This window comes from Echeneis naucrates, chromosome 16 (genome assembly GCF_900963305.1).
Source record: "Echeneis naucrates chromosome 16, fEcheNa1.1, whole genome shotgun sequence".
NCBI classification, from domain to species: Eukaryota; Metazoa; Chordata; class Actinopteri; order Carangiformes; family Echeneidae; genus Echeneis; species Echeneis naucrates.
In genome coordinates this window covers 21,209,977-21,232,090 of record NC_042526.1, presented here as the reverse complement: position 1 = coordinate 21,232,090, position 22,114 = coordinate 21,209,977, and the positions used below count along the sequence as shown (strand labels likewise).

Genomic DNA, 22,114 nt, shown 5'->3' with positions numbered 1-22,114 from the left:
CTACTGGATTCAGAAACACACATGTAACATTTCCAATATGTTCTGCTAATAAAAAATAAAATCTTTGTCCATTTGAATCGAACTTTTATTTCTTGGTGTTCAATAATTTTGTCCTGTTTTATTCCACTTTATTCCACATCAGTTTATTTATAGACTTAATTTTTATATGGGTTATATGTGTGGATTTCCTGAGTAATAATTGAGTTATTATATAAAAAATAGGCAGAAACATCTTCGATCGTCAATAACGTCAAGCATATATAAACTGCTAAAAATTCTAATGCTCTTTGGTTTTATTTTGAAAAGTTTGAAATACGGTTGCTCTGTGGTGTTCCGTTTACTTTATGGTGGAAGTGGGACAGCTTTAGAGGCTGAAGTCAACAACAAGCCCTCTCCGGCTGCTTCGTCGCAGAGCTGCTCTTTTCTCCCCCTCTGCCTCTCCTTCCTGGCGGAGCTCGGCTCCTTCTCCCCCTGTCCCGGCTCTCGGTGTGAGTGGGTGTGTCGATGTGGGCCAGTGTAGCCTAGTCGCTGCTTGTGCGCACTCTGAAAAGAGGAAAAAGTTGATGATGAGTTTAGTGTGAAAGCGGCCCGCCTCTGAGCAGGCTAACCGTCCAGAATGGCAGTTTGGACCAGAGCGGACAAAAACGGTCAACTGGACCTTTTGCTCCGCGACCGCTGGATCCGAGTGGCCGCCGAACTCACCAGGGAAACGCTGACTTTAACGGCCGAAGCGGAGGTGACCGGACAGGCGGGCAATAATTGGGACTACAGCAACTCTTCGGCGGGCCTACGAAATGGTATGTCGAACGGAAACGACCCGGGTGTGAGTCCTGGCAACTCTGGACGTAGTCTGTCCTCGAGTCAAGACCCACTCCAGAGCCAGAACCATGGGGGCCGGGGGTGCGGTGCCAGTCCGGGGCGCGGGATTGTCAGCCGTGGACAATACGACGGCAATTATGGTCTTAACAGCCCAGGAAAGTACCCGAATAACGGCACAAACTCAGACTTTGGCAGTCCTGGGTCCAGCTTCGGGTCGAGACAAAGCGACTTTCCCGTTAATTTGGACGGTTCCTCGGAAGCAGTGCGGAAAGTCCGAGTTGTCAAACAAGAGTCAGGCGGGTTGGGGATCAGTATAAAGGGAGGGCGCGAGAACCGGATGCCCATCCTCATCTCCAAGATCTTCCCGGGCCTCGCTGCCGACCAGAGTCGGGCTCTCCGTGTGGGCGACGCAATCCTGTCGGTGAACGGGAACGACCTGCGGGAGGCAACACACGACTTAGCGGTTCAGGCGTTGAAGAAGGCAGGGAAAGAAGTAACGCTGGAGGGTAAGTTGGCCAATGCGACAGCGGGGATTTGCAAAGGCCGAGATTAGGCTCTTGTTCCACCATACACCTGAAAATGAAACAGAAGTAGACATTCATGCAGAAACTGGGACATAAATTAGTTTTAAACCACACATATGTGTCACGTGCTCCCAGAAGCCTTATGTTAAGTAAAACAATTTTAAATAGCTTTATTTTTGCTTTATCTTTCTAAGTGAACCAATGACTTTATGGATCCACCAGCGAACCACTTTACTTTTTAAATCAAGAACATCAGGATGCACTACAGTGTTATACTTTGGTGAACTTTACACCTCACATATTTTCAGTTGTTTTAACTTTCACCACACGAGTAATTGTTTTTGCAACACATTATGATACAACCGTAGATGCATTGGCATAAACAAGGTCTCAGTCCGAGTTGATCCATGGCTTTGAGGAGGAGTGCAGCCTAAAAATTATAAGCAGAGCAGACAGCCTTTCATTTGTGTACACAGGAAACCAACAACAGTTATGGTGACAGTCAGAGTAGGATGCATTGTTATGTATTTCAATCACTGATGAAGATTGGTAAAGATGAACAAACTGAATTTTAAAGAAGAAATTTATTCCTAACACTGCAGCTTCGTTAAGCTTTGTAGCTTTTTGGTGTATTCTATTTGGGTGAATTATTCTGGTTTAGGGCATGTTTGTGCTTCATGTTTTTGTTTTGGAGTTTCATTAATCCAAACTAAATCACTGAACTACTAGTCGGTGTGAGTCTCATTAAAACTTTGTCTGCACTATGACTTGAATCGATATTATGAAGACTTGGGATGGTTGAAATATTTCTTGTCTCATAACTATCAGCTGATATGGTGGCAATGATTTATTAGTTAGTCAAACAATCAAACAACACCAAATGGTATCATCTGATATTGATTCTCATCAGTGCACTGCACATGCCATTCACACTCTGAATTAAGAATGCATGTGAGTACCTCCACATGGAGGGTGAAGGTGTGCAGAAGGTTACTTGTGCGGACATGCAGTCACAAAATAATTCACTTATCAACAAGCCAAGGCCAGAACATATATGGCTCTGAACCATGTGTATGAAAAATGTTGTGGAACTGCTTTCAATGGAAAGTAGCTAAAACCTGCAAGAAAGTTTCTCAGTGTCACTAGATCATGCTGACAAGGATATTCATGATACCGTTGGTAAACTAACCAACTGTGTAGCTAACTCAAATACAGTCGAACATGGAAGAACATGCTCCATATTGACACGGTATCCCCTTAACTCTAACCCACTAACCTTAGAGGAGCTCCAATACCAAACTGCTCTGATATAACGCAGTTTAATCTTAAGCGGAAAAAGAGTGAAATGGGGGAGAGAGGCCGCAGAGCCCTGGGGGTCTGGAAACTCCAAACCAGGAACAGCTAAATGCAGTGTTTAATGGCTTGGAATGAATATTGGATGAATACTGAAGAGCACAAATTGTAACTAATCAATGTGTAGGACATTTCTGCTCAAGTCCAAATAGCCTGCTATGTACTTCCCAAAATTAACCAAGGTAGAATATGACAGTCTCTTCAGTCACCATATGATGATTAAACCAAACCCACAGTGTCTATAAAAATATCATCAACATCAATTTTCCCTATTAAGACATGATCCAAAACATTGTGTTGTTCCAGTGACGTATTGTTTCTTCAGCTGGTTGATGGAAATCTAAGAATAAACATGAAATATGCAAATATTACACTGTAACAAGGAAATTAATATCATTAGAAACAACTGGCTGACTGTACAAAAGCTTCTCCAGCAACCCTCAGCCATAGACATGAAGATCTGCAGTCATCAGCTTCTAAGTGGAAGAATGTATCAGCTGTTTGTCACTGTTTGTCAGTTTGAAAGGCAGTGGGGTGTATTGTTTGTAGACCAGCTCTTCCTTCCAGTTTCCCTTTGTCTCTGCTTTGCAGTGAGTTAGAGTGGAGTTTAATTTTCCAGACCTCTGTGCCAGTTCTGTACCAAAACTGCCAGATATTATCACAGTTAGGCTAGACACCCCACATTCCTGACATCCACTTTGATGTGTGTGTATTTAGGCCAAAGGTCAACACCTTTGCACCTTTGACTTTTATTGCTTGTGCTGCTGGTTGAGGAGAGAATAAAGCAGCATATCTTGGAAAGTGATGGATGCAATAGAGGTGTAGAGTCAAGCTTCTTAATGAGACTTGTGACAAGACATTCTGTCTTTGGTTGTGATTTATCAAAAAAAGAAAAAGCAATTTAATGATATATCTTCAAATCAAGTGACTGTCCTCAATTGCATTGTGGTCTCAGTTACTGTTAAAGGTACACTGCACAAATGGAATTTTTTTATTTATTTTTTTAAACAATTCAATCTCATTCAGTGATTCTTCTGAAGTATCACATGCACAACTTTACTAAACGTGCTTCAAGATATTTGATGCACAGATATTTCTTGACACACTAATATATGTTTAACTTGTCTCTGTTCTTTCAAGAATTAAAGCATTTTTAGAAACAAACTAATTAGTAAAAAACTAACTTTTTTTTTTTTAACCAATGGACCAAGTGAGTTTCTAATGTGACGGTTGTCACTCATAGTGAAGTTCCATCTGACGATCTGACATCTATCAATGATTCAGCAGGCCCCTTGAGCCTTATTGGAGTTATTTTAAAGCATCCTTCAAAATCCCTCACAGGCAAAGTCATAATATTTTTTTTCTCTTTCAACGCTGTTATACTTTATATTTTATTACGGGAGATCAACATCTTTCAAACATAGTGAATAATTAACTAAACTGAACAATTGGACAGAAACAAGACTCCAATTCAAATGTGACCCTCTCTTTGTTTCATATGATTGCAGTTAGGGATGTGCAATAATTTTCAATCAATCTATACTTTAAACTAATTGATATGATATTGATCATATGATGCTCGTTTATCTAGACAAAGGGGACCAGTGTTATTTTCTTTTTTCTCAGCAGCACCAGGAAATATTGCACTATTACTTAACATAAAAACTAAGGCTTTTATCTTCCATATTTGTGCCTTGGTGCCACATGCACATCTTTTTCTTAAACTTTATGAAGCCTTGTTCACGGTGTTAACAGATAGAATTGCTTAGTAGGCATTTTTCCCTTAATTAGAGAAACAGTTGAACAGCCTCCTGCTTTCTCTACATATGCATCAGGTGTTATTTTTTCTTTATGCTTCACAATATATGGCTTGTTTAAAAATGAGTGCAATGTCTATTCTTGGTCAAACGAGCAAGTAAAGGAAGCAAATGGGATGTCATCTCCCAATATTCTCTTGTTTAACTTTGGCTTTCTTACTTGCTTATTCTTATTTTCAATTTAGTGCATATACTGTATGACTTCATCAAATCACTTATTTCCAACTGTAATTTTTGTGATTCAAATATTGTGATCTCTTTTTTTTTTATATTTGATTTTTAAATCACTTCAAATGAATTAAAAAATCTTATACATAAAACATTTTTTGCACTGCAAATCTTGTCAGTCATCTTGTCATATTTGAGGTTTGTTACTTTATAAGGGTAGTTTATTTCTCCAGGGCCCTATCACTGAATTAATGAGCTCCTGTCAACCAACTTATAAACACGTCATACATATTCCAAAGACTACTAGTTATTCATTTTCCCCTGACCAGGTAACTGACAGGCATGATATCCCATATTTTTAAATGATTAGTAGGAGTTTGCTCCAGCAGTCCCTTTGGATTAGTCTGATGGTCAGTGGCGCAGGAGAGGAGTAGGAGGAGATACAGATGAGCCCTTTGTGTAAGTAATTGGAGGAATAAAAACAGCACATACCAGACACAGAGGGTATTGATGAAATGAGGGCAGCACTGATGAAGAGCAGTTCTTTTCCTTTGTTCTGAGGCCAGAACCAGCTAAACTCCCGTTAAGTGTGTTGGTTGATGTCCCCATGGGGTGATATATACCACGCCGCATGAGTCTGCACAGCCTGAAATAGGGCACACCAGCTGTATGAGTATGAATGTCAGGACTTTTGATATTCTCTGTGGATACCCCTGCTATGCAGTTTCCAAGATAGTTAAAAATTAACCTTTGGACCAAGTTTTTGATATTATTAATCTGTTAAGGCTTCATTGTTTTTTCTATTACACAACTAATATTATGTATGTTATGAGCTATTCTTTCCTGCCCAAATGTTTCTCCACCCTAGCAGAAAACATCAAGCAACTAACCATCATCAGTCTGCTCTCTCTGCCAACATGACAGATTGTCATTTATAATCTTGAACAGGTATAGTAGGAATGTTGAATGTGATTATTTAAATTTGTAATCTGCTTTATCCTTTTAGTCTTTTAGGACATCTCCTGACCTTTGCAAAATTGACTTATGTAGTATAAATATTACTGTATTTTTTCAGATGAGCGCACGTGTTTACACTTTTCTCATCTGATTTTCTCGGATCCAGTTTGAAGGGTAACAAAGAGGAATGGGCAGGTGTGACTCTATGTGTGAGGGATTAAGGGAATACTTTTTATCAGTTGTGTTTCTGAGCCAGAGAGAGTTGTTCTACAATAGTATGTGGCTATTCTATCCTGGAATCTTGTGTATATGACTTTAATATTCAGCATAGTATAGCAAATCACTTCATTTAACCTTTAAGCCCCATTGTAGTCTCAGGCAACTAATTTTATGTGGTGCAGGCCAAAGTTGCTCTAAATTCCTGCCTAAATGTAATAATTAGTGCTGTGAAACGATTATTAAATGCTCATTAAATTATTAAACTTAATGACATGATTATTCTGTGTTTCTGTGTAGCAGTCTTAAGCTAGTCCTCTTCAGCACCCTACCCTCCCAGTTGCTGTGGTCAGTGGCTTGTGTCTTTATATGTATTATATGTATTCAGAGCCAATAAGCAAGGGAACCTTTATGAAAAAAACAAAACTGTGTTAATTTGTCATGAAGTAATTGTTGGCTTTAATTGATAAATGGGTTCAAGCAATAATAATGTGTTAACTTTCCCAGGTCTAAAAAATAATATCTGAATTTATTTAAAGGGAAATACAATTTAAAATGAAAGGTTCGTTTAAAGGAAGGGTACATTAAAGTGTGTTTAGCTTTTGTTATTACTGATAATACCAAGAGATAATATCAGTGCCAGTAGCTTTGCTGTGCAGTATATATCGATCAGGCATAACATTAAGACCACCTTCCCTAATATTGTGTTGGTCCCCCTTTTGTTGCCAAAACAGCCCTGAGCTGTCATGGTTTGGACTGTAATCTGCGAGGTGTTGCCTCTATCGATCCCACTCGTTTGTCCAGCACATACCACAGATACTGAATTGGATTGAGATCTGGGGCATTTGGAGACACCTCAAACTTGTTGTTGTGTTCCTCAAACCACATTGACACATAGTCCACATAATGAAAATTCCAGTGAGTCAAGAAGGGCTTTTCATTCTAATACCAGACAAATTACAATATCCAGTAAATCTAAATAATGAGGAATGAACATTAAAAAATTCTCTTTATAGCAAGGTGACCTTGAAATCATCATGCATACTTACAAATATATGCTCTCTAGCGCAGCCATTCTGACATACTGTTCTCATTATGTTACTGACATAAGTAGATTTTGAGGTGGGTGGGAGGGAGCGCAGATGGAAGATGGAAAGAACAAGTCAAAAACATGACTTTGGAGAAATACAGAAGGAATAATGGAAGAGAACCATGAAGGAGGTTTGAGAGAAAAGGAAGGAGAGGAATGACAGAGTGCAGAGCTGGCCAAACCACAGGGGAATTTCTGGGCAGTTTTAGGGGAAAATACAGAGGCCTTGGTTTGACTGCCTGACTTGCTGCTTTATAAGCTATTATTTTGTCATTTTGGCTATGCTATCAGATGCATATTTATGCCCCCCCCCTCCTTGTGTGCATCCTTTTTTTCTGTCCAAGGGACAAAAGGGACCATGAAGGGAAACAGATGAAAGGATGAACTGGCCATCTTGGTGAAATGTTCTACACATGCACAAACTGAAATATGTTCAAGCGTGTACATGCATACACAGAGCTATAGTCCTCTGTGGACAGCCTAATAAGAAGCAGAGGTAGAGCTGAGTGACAGACTTGGCCCAGCTAATGAGTTCTTTTAACCGTACCAATGGAAGGCCAGGCAAGCAGTAAGGATTGAATCAGTATGGAAGGGACGAAAGGCAAGGAAGATTGTGAAGAGGTTAGGGTTACTGTCTCTGGCAAAATCTGAGCAGATGGAAAAAATGTTATGCTATTCTCCAAGCTCTGAATTGATTTACAACCTGAGTTGTTACACTTAACATGCAAAGACCCAGTATGAAACCCTTCCACCTATGAGAGCACAGACAACCAACTGTAACCCTTAGGTAAAAACAGTACAAAATAGGTTTAGACTGAAATATTAGGTAATATCAAATAATATATTCCTTAGTATACCATGTTTTTTTTATAATGTGGGAAGAAGTTTATGTATTTATTTATTTTTGCACAGTACAAACTTGCTGCAGAGTCATTCAGAATAAATCCAAAATTAATTTAAAATTAAGAGCTATTGAACATTGAGATATCCTGCGAATTCTATGAACAGCAGCTGCGGCCCACACGCTGTGCATAAATTGTGTTTCATTGGTGCTGTTTTTAGGTGTAGATTTGCAAGACCTGAAAATAGCCCTAAAATTATCTCAAAATTAAATCACAATTCAATTATGATTGAGAACAATGGTAAGATTTGAACATAACTTACACAGTATTATATGGAAGAAATAAGCGTGACCTCAGTCAGTCAGTCTGTCTTTCCTGATTATGCCCTCTTTCTATTATGAGTATAAATTAGTTGTTTGAGCAGAAAAGTTAAAGAGCGTTGGGAAATAGGAGGGACATGAGTGGAAGAGGAGCTAACAAAATGGCTAACAAAATGATGATGCCTGTCAGAGCAAACAGGTGTTATGATCAGAAATCAAAGAAATTGTTGATAAAAAGGGCCAAATGTTCTCAAATTGTCTGGACCTCGTTTGAGAGAAGAACAACCATTCACGCTCACAGGGACAATGCGCAGATTCCACACACAAAGGCCCAAGGCCTGAGAATCAAACCCACAACCGCCTTGCAGTGAGGCAACAGCACTAACCACAATTCAGTCGTGCTGATGAAACCCCATGCCCCTACCTGCAAAACTGCAGCACTTAAAGAGACTACAGCATGTCCTGCCTGCCACTTAAAGAATCATCAAAATATTACCAGGTACAACTGTCCTTCAGTGTGAACATTTCCCTCATAATCTGATCCTGTACATTTGTGAAATTCACTCTCCATGATTATCTGTATATATTATAATATAATATTACTCAGAAGGTGGTTGTTTGAAATGCTGTTCACAATTCTTATTAGCTCTTTCACAAAAGAAAATAAATGAAAAGTATGACAAGTATGACAAGAGTATGAAAACTAGGATTAATAACAATACTAATAAAACCAGAAGAAGCAGTTAATATGCCGGTTTAAAAACATGGGTCTTAAGATTTAAAAGGGAAAAAGGTGTCAATATTTTGAAGGTGTGGTAGGAGGGAGTACCAGAGGTGGGGGGCAGAGTGGCATAGGACTCGAGCACAAAGAATACTTGTGACCTAAACATTAAAAAACCTAACCCTTAACCATGAGTGATAGACATGGTAATGTACACACAAGCATGCAGAGCCTTATACAGTGTACTGCTCACGCAGAAAAACACTTTTTACAAAAAGAGACTTATTGGAAAAATGAATTCCTTTGAACAAAGGAGAGCACGGCAGCATAGTGGTTAGCACCATTGCCTCACAACAAGAAACTCACCCGGCCAGGGGCCCTTCTGTGTGGAGTTTGCATAGTCTCCCCGTGTCTGTGTGGGTTTCCTCTCACCGTCCAAAGACATAAATATTTAGGTTAACCGGTGACTCTAAATTGTCTGTAGGTCTGAGTATGAGTGTGAGTGGTTGTTCATCTCTGTATGTTGGCCCTTCAATGGACTGGAACCTGTCCACGGTGTAAACCCCCTTGCCCAGTGTGAGCTGGGATTGGCACCAGCACCCCCATGATCCAGAAACGGATAAGCAGTAGAAGATGAATAATTTCATGGGAAAAAAAGAGATCAAATCAAATCAAATCAAATCAAATCAGATTTATTTGTATAGCGCCAAATCATAACAAAGTTACATCAAGGCACTTTACATATAGAGCAGGTCTAGACCAAACTCTTTATAAATTTATTTAAAGAGACCCAACAGATCCCCCGATGAGCAAGCACTTGGCAACAGTGGCAAGGAAAAACTTCCTTTAAGAGGCAGAAACCTCGAGCAGAACCAGGCTCAGGGGGGGCGGCCATCTGCCTCAACCGGTTGGGTTGAGAGTGGGGGAGAGAGAGAGAGAGAGAGAGAGAGACAGGCAGGCAGGCATTGGAGGGTGGGGGTGTAGGCAGGAACATGTTGTTGCATGAAGTTCATGGAGTTGAGCTGTAATACAGAATTCATGCTATATGGGACCAGCAGGTGTTGCAGGAACATGGGATGGAGATGAGTCACCACCTGCAGGATGAGGACAGGGAGAGAGTGGAGAGGAACTGGGAGAGACAGAGACTTTGGCAGAACATGGTTAGTAAATGCAGTATAAATGCTTAGAACTGGGTGAAACTGTTTTTTTTTTTTTTTTTTTTTTTAAGAAGGATGGTTTTTATCAGCGCATGCAAGGAGGTAGTTAGAGAGAAAGAGGGAGAGAGGGTGACAGGGAGAGACAGAGAGAGAGAGAGAGAGAGAGAGAGAGAGAGAGAAGCTCAGTCCTTCCCCCAGCAGCCTAGGCCTATAGCAGCATACCTAAAGAGTAGAGGACTTTTTAACTGTACGCTCTGTCATACAGGAAAGTTTTACGCCTGGTCTTGAAAGTTACTAAAGAGTCCGCCCCCCGGACCGATGCTGGGAGTTGGTTCCATAGAAGAGGAGCCTGATAACTGAACGATCTGCCTCCAGATTTACTCTTGGAGACTCTAAGAACCACAAGTAAACCTCCATCTAGAGAGCGGAGTGGCCTGCTAGGACAGTAAGGAACTATGAGCTCTCTGAGATACGATGGAGCTTGGCCATTAAGAGCTTTATACGTTAAAAGAAGGATTTTGAATTCTACTCTATATTTTACTGGCAGCCAATGAAGAGCAGCTAACACGGGAGAGATGTGATCTCTTTTCCTAGTTCCTGTTAATATTCGTGCAGCAGCGTTCTGAATTAACTGAAGGCCTTTTAGAGATTTGTTTGGACATCCAGATAGTAATGAGTTACAGTAGTGCAGCCTAGAAGTTACAAATGCATGGACTAGTTTTTCTGCATCATCCTGAGAAAGGATGTTTCTGATTTCCTAATGTTTCTCAGGTGGAAGAAAGCTGCCCGACTAACTTGTTTTATGTGAGGGACAAAGGACATGTCCTGGTCAAAAATTACTCCAAGGTTTCTTACAGTGGAGCTGGAGGCCAAAGTAATGCCGTCCAAACTGATGAGATGATTAGATAGTATATTTCTGAGGTGCTTAGGACCGAGTACAATAACTTCTGTTTTGTCAGAGTTGAGAAGTAAAAAATTTCCAGTCATCCAGACTTTTATGTCTTCAAGAGATGCCTGCAGTCTGACTATCTGACTGACTTCATTTGGCTTCATTGATAGGTACAGCTGAGTATCGTCTGCGTAGCAGTGGAAATTGATGCTGTGTTTCCTGATAATGTTGCCTAGGGGAAGCAGATAAAGCGTAAAGAGGATTGGTCCAAGTACCGAACCCTGCGGGACTCCTTGACTGACTACAGTACATGAGGAAGAGCTGTTGTTTACATGAACAAACTGATGTCTATCTGATGAGTAGGATTTGAACCACTTTAGTGCAGTTCCTTTAATTCCAATTTCATGTTCCAGTCTCTGTAGTAAAATATTATGATCTATGGTGTCGAATGCAGCACTAAGATCTAGAAGGAGAAGTATGGAGGCTGATCCATTGTCTGAGGCCATTAGAATGTCATTGGAGACTTTAACCAGCGCTGTTTCTGTGCTATGATGGGCTCAAAATCCTGACTGAAAGTCTTCAAACAAACTGTTCCCATCCAGATGCTCGTGTAGTTGTTTTGCTACAGCTTTCTCAATGATTTTAGAAATAAATGGAAGGTTCAATATGGGTCTATAGTTTGCCAAAACATCTGGATCAAGATTAGGCTTTTTAAGCTGGGGTTTGATGACCGCAGTCTTAAGTGCCTGAGGTACATAACCCAGAAATAAAGTCAGATTAACCAAATCTAGAATGAACGGCTCAATTGCATAAAAGATCTCTTTAAAGAGGCTAGTTGGTACTGGGTCTAATAGACAGGTTGACGGTCTGGATGATGAAACTATAGAAGCTAGCTCTGAGAGATTTAGAGGTGAGAATGATTCCAGATGTAAAAGAGGCGCCGCAGCTGATTCAGCAGTTGCCGTCTTCAGAAGGGGATTTTTATCTAACGTAGGCAAGAGCTGATAAATTCTTTCTCTGATCGTGAGAATTTTGTCTGAAAAAAAACTAATAAAATCATTACTGCTTAGAGCTAAGGGGATCACTGGTTCAACTGAGCTATGGCTCTCTGTCAGCCTGGCTACAGTGCTGAAGAGAAACCTGGGGTTGTTCTTGTTTTCTTCTATGAGTGCTGAGTAATATGAACTTCTAGCACTGCGGAGAGCTTTTTTATACGTTTTTAGGCTGTCTTTCCAGGCTCTGTGAGACTCTTCTGACTTACTGGAACGCCAGTTTCTTTCTAATTTCCTTGATGTCTGCTTCAAGGTACGGATTTGGTAACTATACCAGGGAGCCATCCTCCTCAGATTGAATACTTTCTTTTTGAGAGGGGCGGCATTATCAAGATTCGAACGCAGTGTGGCCATAGTGCTAGTCACAAGGTCATCAACCTGCGTATGGGAGAAATCCTCATTTAAATTTAGATATGGCATTGTTGGGAATGATGGCCAAATGTTCTCTTTAAATTTAGCCACAGCAGCTTCAGATAAACATCTTCTATAGCTGAATTTATTCCTCAATGCTGTGGAGTCCATTAAAGTAAACTCAAATGTAATAAGGTAATGGTCAGACAGGAGAGAATTTTGGGGAAGAATTGTTAGCTTGTCAATTTCAATGCCATAAGTTAGAACAAGATCAAGGATATGATTGTAAAAGTGAGTGGGTTCATTCACATGCTGGGAAAAGCCAATTGAGTCTAGTAGGGAAAGAAACCCAGAACTAAGGCTGTCGCTTTCTACATCAACATGTATATTGAAATCTCCCAGAATAATGATTTTATCTGTACTAAGTACTAACTCTGATATAAACGCAGAAAACTCTGATAGGAATTCTGAGTACGGACCAGGTGGACGGTATACTGTAACTAACAGAACTGGTTTTTCACCTTTCCAGTCCGAGTGGGAGAGACTAAGAGTGAGGCTTTCAAAAGACCTGCAGCCAGATTTTGGTCTGGGGTTGATTAATAGGCTTGACTGAAATATTGGTCATTAAATGAAGTCATGCCTAGGGCTGTTTAATTAACCAAAATACAAATGCAATCATAACATGGAAATATCTAAATTTATATTTTTTGGGTCGAGTTAAAGTGTCACAACATTGTGCATTGTTAGCACGATAAGTGTTTTGCTGCTACAGAAACAAATCATACTCTGTGGACTTAAGGGAAAATCCTTGTGTAGTCCAATGCCCAGCAAAAATAGTATCTTCATTATATTCATTTATCATATCACATTGCAGTCACAATCTCTGGGATAATTGTAATATGGATTTTTATTATTGTTATATTATTTTATTTTTATTTGTTTTCATATTTTGTGCTGCCCTACACGTGACTGTGTACTTCCACAGGATTATATTTGGGTCTGAAGTGGATTCTCCACAATTGAGCAGAGGTTTTACTAATTTTACTAAGATAATTTTACACAGTGGACACACATTCTGTCCTTTATAGACAGCAGGAATGCCAAGGTCCAAAGCTTTGGCTGCAATGTGATCAGTCACCTCCTCATTCAGTAAATATCTTTAAGTAATCATTTAGTATGTTCAACATTCAGGCAGGACAGACACTCAATCGATCTCCAAACCTGCAGCTCTGGCCTTATCCTAACTGGGTTTATTGACAAAAAACCTCACGTTTCCTTATGGCCCAGTTAATGGCTAGCCACACTATATATCCTGAATGAGGGGGAAGCTGTTGTTTGTTGGAAACCCACAGATGGTCAAACGACCGCACGCTATTCTTTCAAAGGCTGTAGATGTATGGCTTACTGAAGCCTAAAAAGTTAAATTTATATATTTTTTTCTATTAACAGACCCTAACCCTAACCCTAACCCATTTGTAAAAGACTTTGCTTAGCTCATCAAGCGGAGGATGATGATAATACTGTTTGCCCTTTTTTGTCTTTAAATGAAGACAGCCTGGAGTAGATTATTGTCCCTTTGATGTTATATTTTGAAAAAAGTTACAACACAGCTCAATTTGGGTAAAAGGAATCAACATAAAACCAGATGTGCTTTTATAAGCAAGGGTACATAAGGAGATGGATATTATTACAGACAAGAAATTATAACATAATAATAATCAAAATTTCAAATCAACAGCCAACAGAATCTCAAAAAAACTCATTAACCACAATTAAAATGTACACATTGAGAAAGAGCACATATCCTTCCACAGTTTTACAAGAAGGTTAGACAGGTCCACGTGTAATCTGAAGAGTCAATCACAATGTTTAACTGTATTTCCCAATGAAAATGATATTAGCATTGAAAAGCTAAACTCACACCTGTCTAGCAGCAGGTAGACAAAGCAACTGGCTAGCAAACTACTAGCTATAGCGCTATGGAGATTTTTTTGCAGTGAAAGCTTGACTCAACCCTTGTCATCATCTGTTGAAAGAATGTCTCACTAACGAATGTTATGCTTGCTAGTACTGGCTATCATTTAAATTCTAGCAATTCTAATTCTGCTAATGAATTCCAGCAGCATTGGTTTAAAAATGTCAAATATTTAGATAACATCAACACTTTAAGTATTTTAAGCAACAAATGAACAGTCACAACAGTACTTGCTTAAAACAGATAATTTTTCAAATCACATCTTATTTTTTTTTCTTTCTGGGTAGCCTATACCTGATATGCTAGATTTGTAGGCTGTAATTTAGAACTCAATTTTCCGTCTCAATCCTCATGCTGACTGTACCTGCCCTACCATTAGTAACAGGCAAAGTAAGTCATTACTTTATGAAGGTAGTCAAACATGTTGTAGATTAAGAGTTTGATATTTTCCTCACTTGTGGAGGCTAAAATAATGATAAAATGAGAGTAAATACTGGACACATAGTCATTAGGGACACATGAATATCCTAAATGCCAATGTTGCTCTTTGTGAATAGCTAAGTTGAGAAATTGTCACATAGTTGTATTTTTAGTTTGTTGTTATGACCCCAACAAAAATTACAGTATATCTGCAGTATAATAATCCTTTCATTTATTTCTTTCAAACATTGTAGGTAATGAATACCTTCCCACAGATTCTTCTACGACAAAAAGTTTTGAAAATTACACTTAGAGTATTGATACTATAAAATTACAACAATGTCAGTCAGTCATCTTTTATTGATATTTTTTTCGGTGTTCCTTCACAGTGAAATACATTCGTGAGGTTTCTCCACTCTTTAAGAAGCCATCCTTGGTGGCTGACCTGCCATGGGATGGGGTTCGCCCGCAATCACCCAACTACAGCGGCAGCGAGGACTCTGGTTCACCCAAACACAGCAGCTCCTCCTCATCCAAAGACAGAAAGGTCATCAGCCTGAGGATGTGCTTCATCAGCAGAAACCTTACAATGCCAGATTTGGAGAGCAGGTCTGATTTGGGACTCCTCAATGTTTGTGTATGTTTTAGAGAAATAGATTATATGTGAGAGTTAAATTGAAAGTGTGCGTGTATGTGTGACTTCATTTTTATTTTTATCTTATGTCACCATTTGAACACCACATCAATATGCCAATTGTTTATGATTACAGAAGTTTCTTTCAGTGGTCGAAGGCATCAACAGAATCACCAAGGAGATAACATGATGACATAATTTTACTATATAACATTATATTATTCTTATACCATTATATTACAGTTTGTTTCAAGTAGAGCTCATATATATAAAGTGCATTTTCACACAGCCACACATTCTAGTCCCTGGGCTTCATATTTAACTGACAAATGTCCTCACTGCTTTTCAGACTTTTGGAGCTCCATTCCCCAGATGGCCAACATACTGTGGTGCTGCGCTGTAAGGATGGCCCCACAGCCAACTCCTGGTTCACAGCTATCCACACTAACATTGCTGCACTGCTGCCACAGACCCTGGCTCACATCAATGCTTATCTAGGGGCCTCATCCTCGACCTCCACACACCCCCACCTCAAACACATTGGGTGGTTGGCTGAACAGGTATTTTAAACTTTGTTTTCAGCTGCATTCTATGCATGTGACAAGTGGTGTTGGGCAGATGGATTTAATTTTAATTTTTTTTTTACATTTCAAAAAGATATCTCAATGGGATATTTTCATACAAAGGAGAACAGAGCAAAATATTCATGTTATAAGATTTGCACCTTTGCTTCTTTCATTTGAAGAATAAATTTGAATTTGCGTAAAAAGGGTTTTAGTAGACTTTCTATAACTATATGCTACCTTAATACACTGGAACACAGGAAGTAGGAGGAAACAGCTAGCCAGGCTCTGAATATGAAAGAAATCAAATGAAATCATATCAAATCTAACCCTAACCCATAAAGTTACATCAAGGCACTTTACATATAGAGTAGGTCTAGACCAAACATTTTATAAAATTATCTAATTAATCTAATTAATTAACTGTTGAACTGGACTACTAATAAGGGCCTAGATACCTGGGGTACATATACACACTATCAGGCGAAGTGAACTTCAGAAATGGAGAACTGATCTACTCAGTGTTCTAGCACTTACTACAATAAACAATTTTTTAAATTAACATTTACTATGATAAAAATGCACAATTTTCATAGGGTTGGATCAGTTGGTGAGGGAATATAAATATGTTGCTGCCGTTGACCCTTGACTTTCTATAGATCCAGTTGGAAGGTGGAAGGCAGCAGTACAGGCCGCTGGTCATGGCGCTAACAGAGAAAGACATCCTACTGTTTGAGTCAGTGCCGTGGAGCAGAGAGTCCTGGTCAATGCCTCTAATTACACACCCATTGCTGGCCACCAGGTAAAGATGTCAGACAGCAGGGCAACTCAGCTGTTTGGATCTCTTAGTGGTCTGCTTTCCATTATTGTAGAGGAGGTTGTTCATTTCTTGTTTGTCAGTGCAAAAGATTATATTTACATCTAAACACTTGTGTGTAAATTTACAATGATGAAGTTCTTTTTGGGAATAAATTTAAACAGGAAACATTACCTGAAAAAATAACAAATGTCAAAACCCAGTAGAAAAGTATGCTAACTAGTATGCTACTTCATTTTCGTGTGTCTCCCTCTCCAGACTTGTTCATTCTGGCAGTTCACGGGGATCTCCTGCCCAGGGGTCAGATCTGGTGTTTGCCACACGGACAGGCACAGGACGAGGCATTGAGTCCCATGTCTTTCGTGTGGAGACACATTGGGATTTGTCTTCATGGACAAGAGCTCTTGTGCAGGGTGCACACTCTGCTGCCGAGCTCATCAAAGAGGTCTCCATTGGTGAGTGCTTTATAGTTTTTTGTTAATTTTTAAGATGTAGTTTGTAGTATTGATATAAAGATTATTTTAAAGATGAGCTTATAAGATTATTTCAAAATTTTTTGCATTAATCTTGCTCTGTTTAATACTGCTGTTCTATGTGCCTTCAATTGCCCCCTGTGGACAAATTATTTATTTATTTATTTATTTAAATTTGGGCTGGGATTGCAGCATGGCTGAGAGTGGTGACAAGTGTCAGATGTGCTGACAGCTCATTTTAACGTTCAGTGTTTGAATACAAGCTGTGTGAATTTCTCAGTGAACTGAGCACTATGGTATTGTGTTAATAATATATACTATACACAACTTACACCTGCTTTACAGAAAAAAACCAAACACAGCTTACCATTATATACTAAATGGGAACTTAAATACCGCTACAGTTTACATTCCTTTTTACTCCAGTTATAATTTATCCATCTATTAAACATGATACTTTGCTGTAGGTGTAATGATTAGTAGATACAGTATGTAATATGACCAAGATTACGAATAATCATTATTCGTATACTACTGTATACCAAATAATGTATTTGTTTTAATAATCAAATATTATATGAAATATCAGAATAATAATAATAATATAACACAGACATAGCTGTAGTGCTTCTAATTGTTGCTTTTTACTTACGTAAGATTTTAAATGCTTTATTTAACCTTACTTTAACTGTAAGCTACATGAACTAGTGTAGCAATGGGTTAGAGTTTGAAAGCATAGGCTCAAGAGGAAGCTTCGAGTTCACCGAAGCAATTACATCATCAAACTTAAAAATTAATGTCATTTGAATAACAGTTTCAGAAGAAGGAAAATATTTCTTCACTAACTATACCAAATCACATATGTGAGTTTTTGACAGTAACATGAAGTTCCCTACTGTAACTGTGTCACCAGTAGTATGCAACACCTAGGAAAGAACAGCTCCAAGCAGGAAAAGCAGACATAAGAGCTAGCAGAGGAGAATGTCTACACTCTGTGCAGAACAATAGCCATTTGGTGTGAAATCCTCAGCCCTTTTTCACTCCTTCCCTGTCCTGCTGAGACACAAAAACATAGTTGTGCAGGAATGTTCAGACCATTCAAGTAACTGTCAAAAATACATATTCTTAAGCTTTCAGATATTTTGGCTTCACAGTTGAGGCTGCACCATGGTAGATTTTTTTGTTCTTGTTATTATGAGAAATACTATTACAAGATTTGATGGCTGTATGATTAGGATATTGACAACATCGTAATCATACATTAAGTGGAACACCTTTTGTCTACTGGTAACACAAAACGTGACACCAGGCTCATTACAGTTTGCATTTTGCTGACATGTATCACACATTTTACTCTCCATACATACTTGCACTCTCTCAATTAGACGTATCTGACATGCATTATTGTAGTCTGTTTCTCTGTTACTCCCATAGGTTGCACATTGAACAGGCAGGATGTTCGGCTGACACTGCACTATGAGAAGGGCTTCACTGTGACTAGAGAACCATCCGATCCGACTGGTGGTGCCGTATTATACAGATACCCCTATGAGAAGCTGAAAATGTCAGCTGATGATGGAATACGCAACCTTTATCTTGACTTTGGAGGCCCAGAGGGGGAAATGGTGAGTTACAACCACTGAAAATAGATAATGCTGTAATATTCTATGGGCTTTGTGTCACATAACTAGATGTGCCACAAAGTTATGATCACTGTTTTTATTTACCAATAATCATTTACCACAACTGTGTTGTGATTGTTGTGACATAACATTTTCCTAAAAATTAACAGTTATGTCAGAAAAAGATTATGCTTGCAGTTGGAACAGTAAATATACAAATAGGTGGGACCACACTGTATAAATTATTTACTCAGATAAACTTGCGTATGGGAAAGCTAATACAAGTTGGGAACAGAGAAAGAATTGAAGTGAACTGGTTTTATGTCAAATCAAAATCAAATCAAATCAATTTTATTTATATAGCACCAAATCATAACAAAATTACATCAAGGCACTTTACATGTAGGGCAGGTCTAGACCAAACTCTTTATAAATTTATTTAAATTGGGGGGGGGGGTGATTAGAGTAGGCAGAGAATGAGAGCAGTAGGAGTGGATTTTCAACACAGGTGCAGCAGGAACATATGATTCTGTATGAAGTTCATAGAAATATGGGAGCAGCAGGCATTGCAGGAACATGGAGTAGTGATGATCCAACACCTGCAGAATGAGGACAGGGAGAGAGAAGAGAGGAACCACCACCAATATACCAAATATAAAGGTGGTCAGACAGCTTATATATTATATTTCATGTCTCTTCTCCTGTCCCACCTATCCTTTCAGTTTTTCTAATTCACACTTACCTCCTTCATTTCTTCTCGCTTTTCAACCAGGTATTTGACCTCCACTCTGGTCCAAAGCCAGTGGTATTTGTCCTCCATGCCTTCCTGTCAGCGAAGCTCACTCGTATGGGGCTGCTGACGTGAAGGAGCCAACAACAACAATATGAATGAAAGGAAGAGACAGGGGAGATTCCCCTAAAATGCTTATAATGGGGGGTGAAATTTTGTTTTTTTCACAGCTGGAAAAGTTTTACACACGAGTTGTATTGTTTGTCTCAAAAACGTGCCTTCTCTCCAGAAATGTCCTATCCACCTGTTACGTTCCCATTGCAAAACCAGGTGAAAGTTGATGGCACTTGCTAGCTTGAAGTTCCCATAACATTCCGTGTGGTAACAAATCAAATGTAATGTAATATAAAATACATTTTGTTGAAAATAACAATCATGAGAAATATGCATATACTAAAAATAATGAAAGAAGGAGTTTTAGACAATTATTGAACTGTCCCTATAAATTCTCCTTGTTTTTACTCTATGCCTCATTCCCTGACAGCCTTCTAATGTAATATGGGCTCTTTCTAATGTATTTGTTTGTATTTTCCGTTGACATGTGAGTGCTGTTGTTGAGTCAAAATGCAGTTGCTTGTTAATTTACAGAGATTGTGTATATGACAAAAAGCGTGTGTGTGCGTGTGAGTGCGTACATGCATGCATACTCGTTTATTTCTTTGTTTGTTCCCTCTTTGGGAACTTTTCCAGTATAAACACCTTGTTGGGACTAGTATTCTTCATGAAGTCCAAAATCTGGGGTACCAATAAGGCAAAATGTTCTGGCATCCTGGTTAGGATTTTAGGGTTTAGGGTTGGGATTGGGGTTAGGCTTTGAACTTTCAGTTACAGTTTCACAGTTACTGCAATTTCCAAACAAGAATAGTTGCACAAAGAAAGTGTGTGTTTGTGAATGTATGTATGTATATGCGTGTCTGTTTTTCTCTATTACACGTGTCTATTGGCTTTATGCTGTGCCTGCTGTCTGATAGACCTAGCTTTTAGCACATTTTCCCAAACTATTATAATCAGGATTGCCAACTGTGCCTTTTCACATGTAGTCAGACACTCTTTATTTTTGTCTTTTTATTTCACACAAAAGAGAATTTTAGGATTTGACATGCGCGAGCAATAGTATTACTCTTACAGTGTAAACAATATTACTTTGTTTTTATGCATTTTTTATGTATATATCTCATAGCATGACTTCATTGACATTGAACTCAGATGATATAATACTGTATGATAAGTCTTTCTCCTACCACATTGTCTCCGTCTTAGCGTTACTGATATCATATTTTTTTATTTTTATTTTAATTTTTATTTTTACTTTAGATTACTCGTCAATTGTTACAATTGCATAGCATCATTTTCTGCTGGAGGACTGTTTGATAGGTTTTTTTCCAGGTGGGACCATTGTATTTTTAAAATCTGAATTGTTATAGTCATTATATCACAAAATCATAATAATAATGATAAAATAATAGGATAAAATGGAAAAAAGAACCTAACTTTAGCAGGAAATCCTCCTGTATGTGGAGATGGTATGCCAGAGAGAGCAAAGAGAGGAAAAAAGTGCTAGCCCACGTCTTGCTGTTTTTCAAGTAGAATTTCACCAGCCTGAAACCAGTACAGTCTTCCTTCAATAGGTCTTTTTTTTTATCCCTAAAATCAAATTATGTTCAAATTAATAAAGTGAAACTTCAATCATCTTCCCTCCAGATCATCATTCAATCCAGTGCCTCTGCTGAGACTTAACTCAGTGGTTACATGCATAACCATATGGTCCACATTGATAGCTACTCTATAGTAGAGCCTTAGTATTCCTCCAGAAGTTAAATAATGTACCAATTTAACTACTGTCTGTAAAATGGGAAAGCCCTCCCTTCTTCAATTCTGGATAAGGAACACAGTCACCCATGCAAAAGGCCTATTGTGAACTATGCTCGTCCTTGTGATGGTTTGTTGGTTTGTTTATGAAAGTAGCTGTATAGCATTATGTAGGTTATGACTATAGAGCAACTGTGTATGTGGAAGGTTTGGGTGATGTTTTGCCTGAAATCAAGTCTTGAAAGCAGTGAAGTGTTGCATTCTGTCATTTCATCATGTTTCTCTAATTTGCTGCACAGATGTGGTAGAAAGTGGTAGAACTCAATCTAACTCCACGCCGTCCCTCTTTGTGATACACTAATCTATCAAACCCCTTTAAAACAGTGAATGTACACTTCCTCTTCAAAGTGATTTTATTTTCTTGTGAAATTGCGGTTGTCTTCTCTATGCAAAGCAATCCTTCAAAGAGGAGGATTTTGAACCAAAGGTTATATCTGTGGCAGCTTGCGTCCAAAACAATCATTAAATTGAAAGGTCACACAACAACAAAGTGTTGCTGCAACAACCTGTCATATAAAGACTCCCTTTCACGGCACAGTATACAATGTATGATTGCAATGTAATAGTTTCAAATGTAAATATCTACAAATAAAATGTTACCGATTATATATTATGTGTGGCTTGTTCAGAAGCTTTTGTTATATTAATAGTATTTTCTCATTGTTTCTTTGGTTA

General features: G+C 38.7%; 1 protein-coding gene across 1 annotated transcript; it reads left to right on the top strand.

Moving 5' to 3' along the window:
* Window positions 1–358: 358 nt before the first annotated feature.
* On the top strand, window positions 359–22,052 carry sntb2 (syntrophin, beta 2). Its single transcript, XM_029522012.1, has 7 exons — window positions 359–1,325; window positions 15,061–15,280; window positions 15,655–15,865; window positions 16,528–16,670; window positions 16,944–17,140; window positions 18,593–18,783; window positions 19,553–22,052. The coding sequence occupies exons 1-7, from the start codon at window positions 617–619 to the stop codon at window positions 19,643–19,645; spliced, it is 1,764 nt and encodes a 587-aa protein (XP_029377872.1). The 5' UTR covers window positions 359–616; the 3' UTR covers window positions 19,646–22,052.
* Window positions 22,053–22,114: the final 62 nt, after the last annotated feature.

Bases quoted from the DNA above. Each gene is read 5' to 3' on its own strand.
- sntb2 (XM_029522012.1), top strand. From the start codon at position 617: ATGGCAGTTTGGACCAGAGCGGACAAAAACGGTCAACTGGACCTTTTG. The intron at 1,326-15,060 runs GTAAGTTGGCCA...GTTCCTTCACAG, and splicing joins GAAAGAAGTAACGCTGGAGG to TGAAATACATTCGTGAGGTT. The intron at 15,281-15,654 runs GTCTGATTTGGG...ACTGCTTTTCAG, and splicing joins ATGCCAGATTTGGAGAGCAG to ACTTTTGGAGCTCCATTCCC.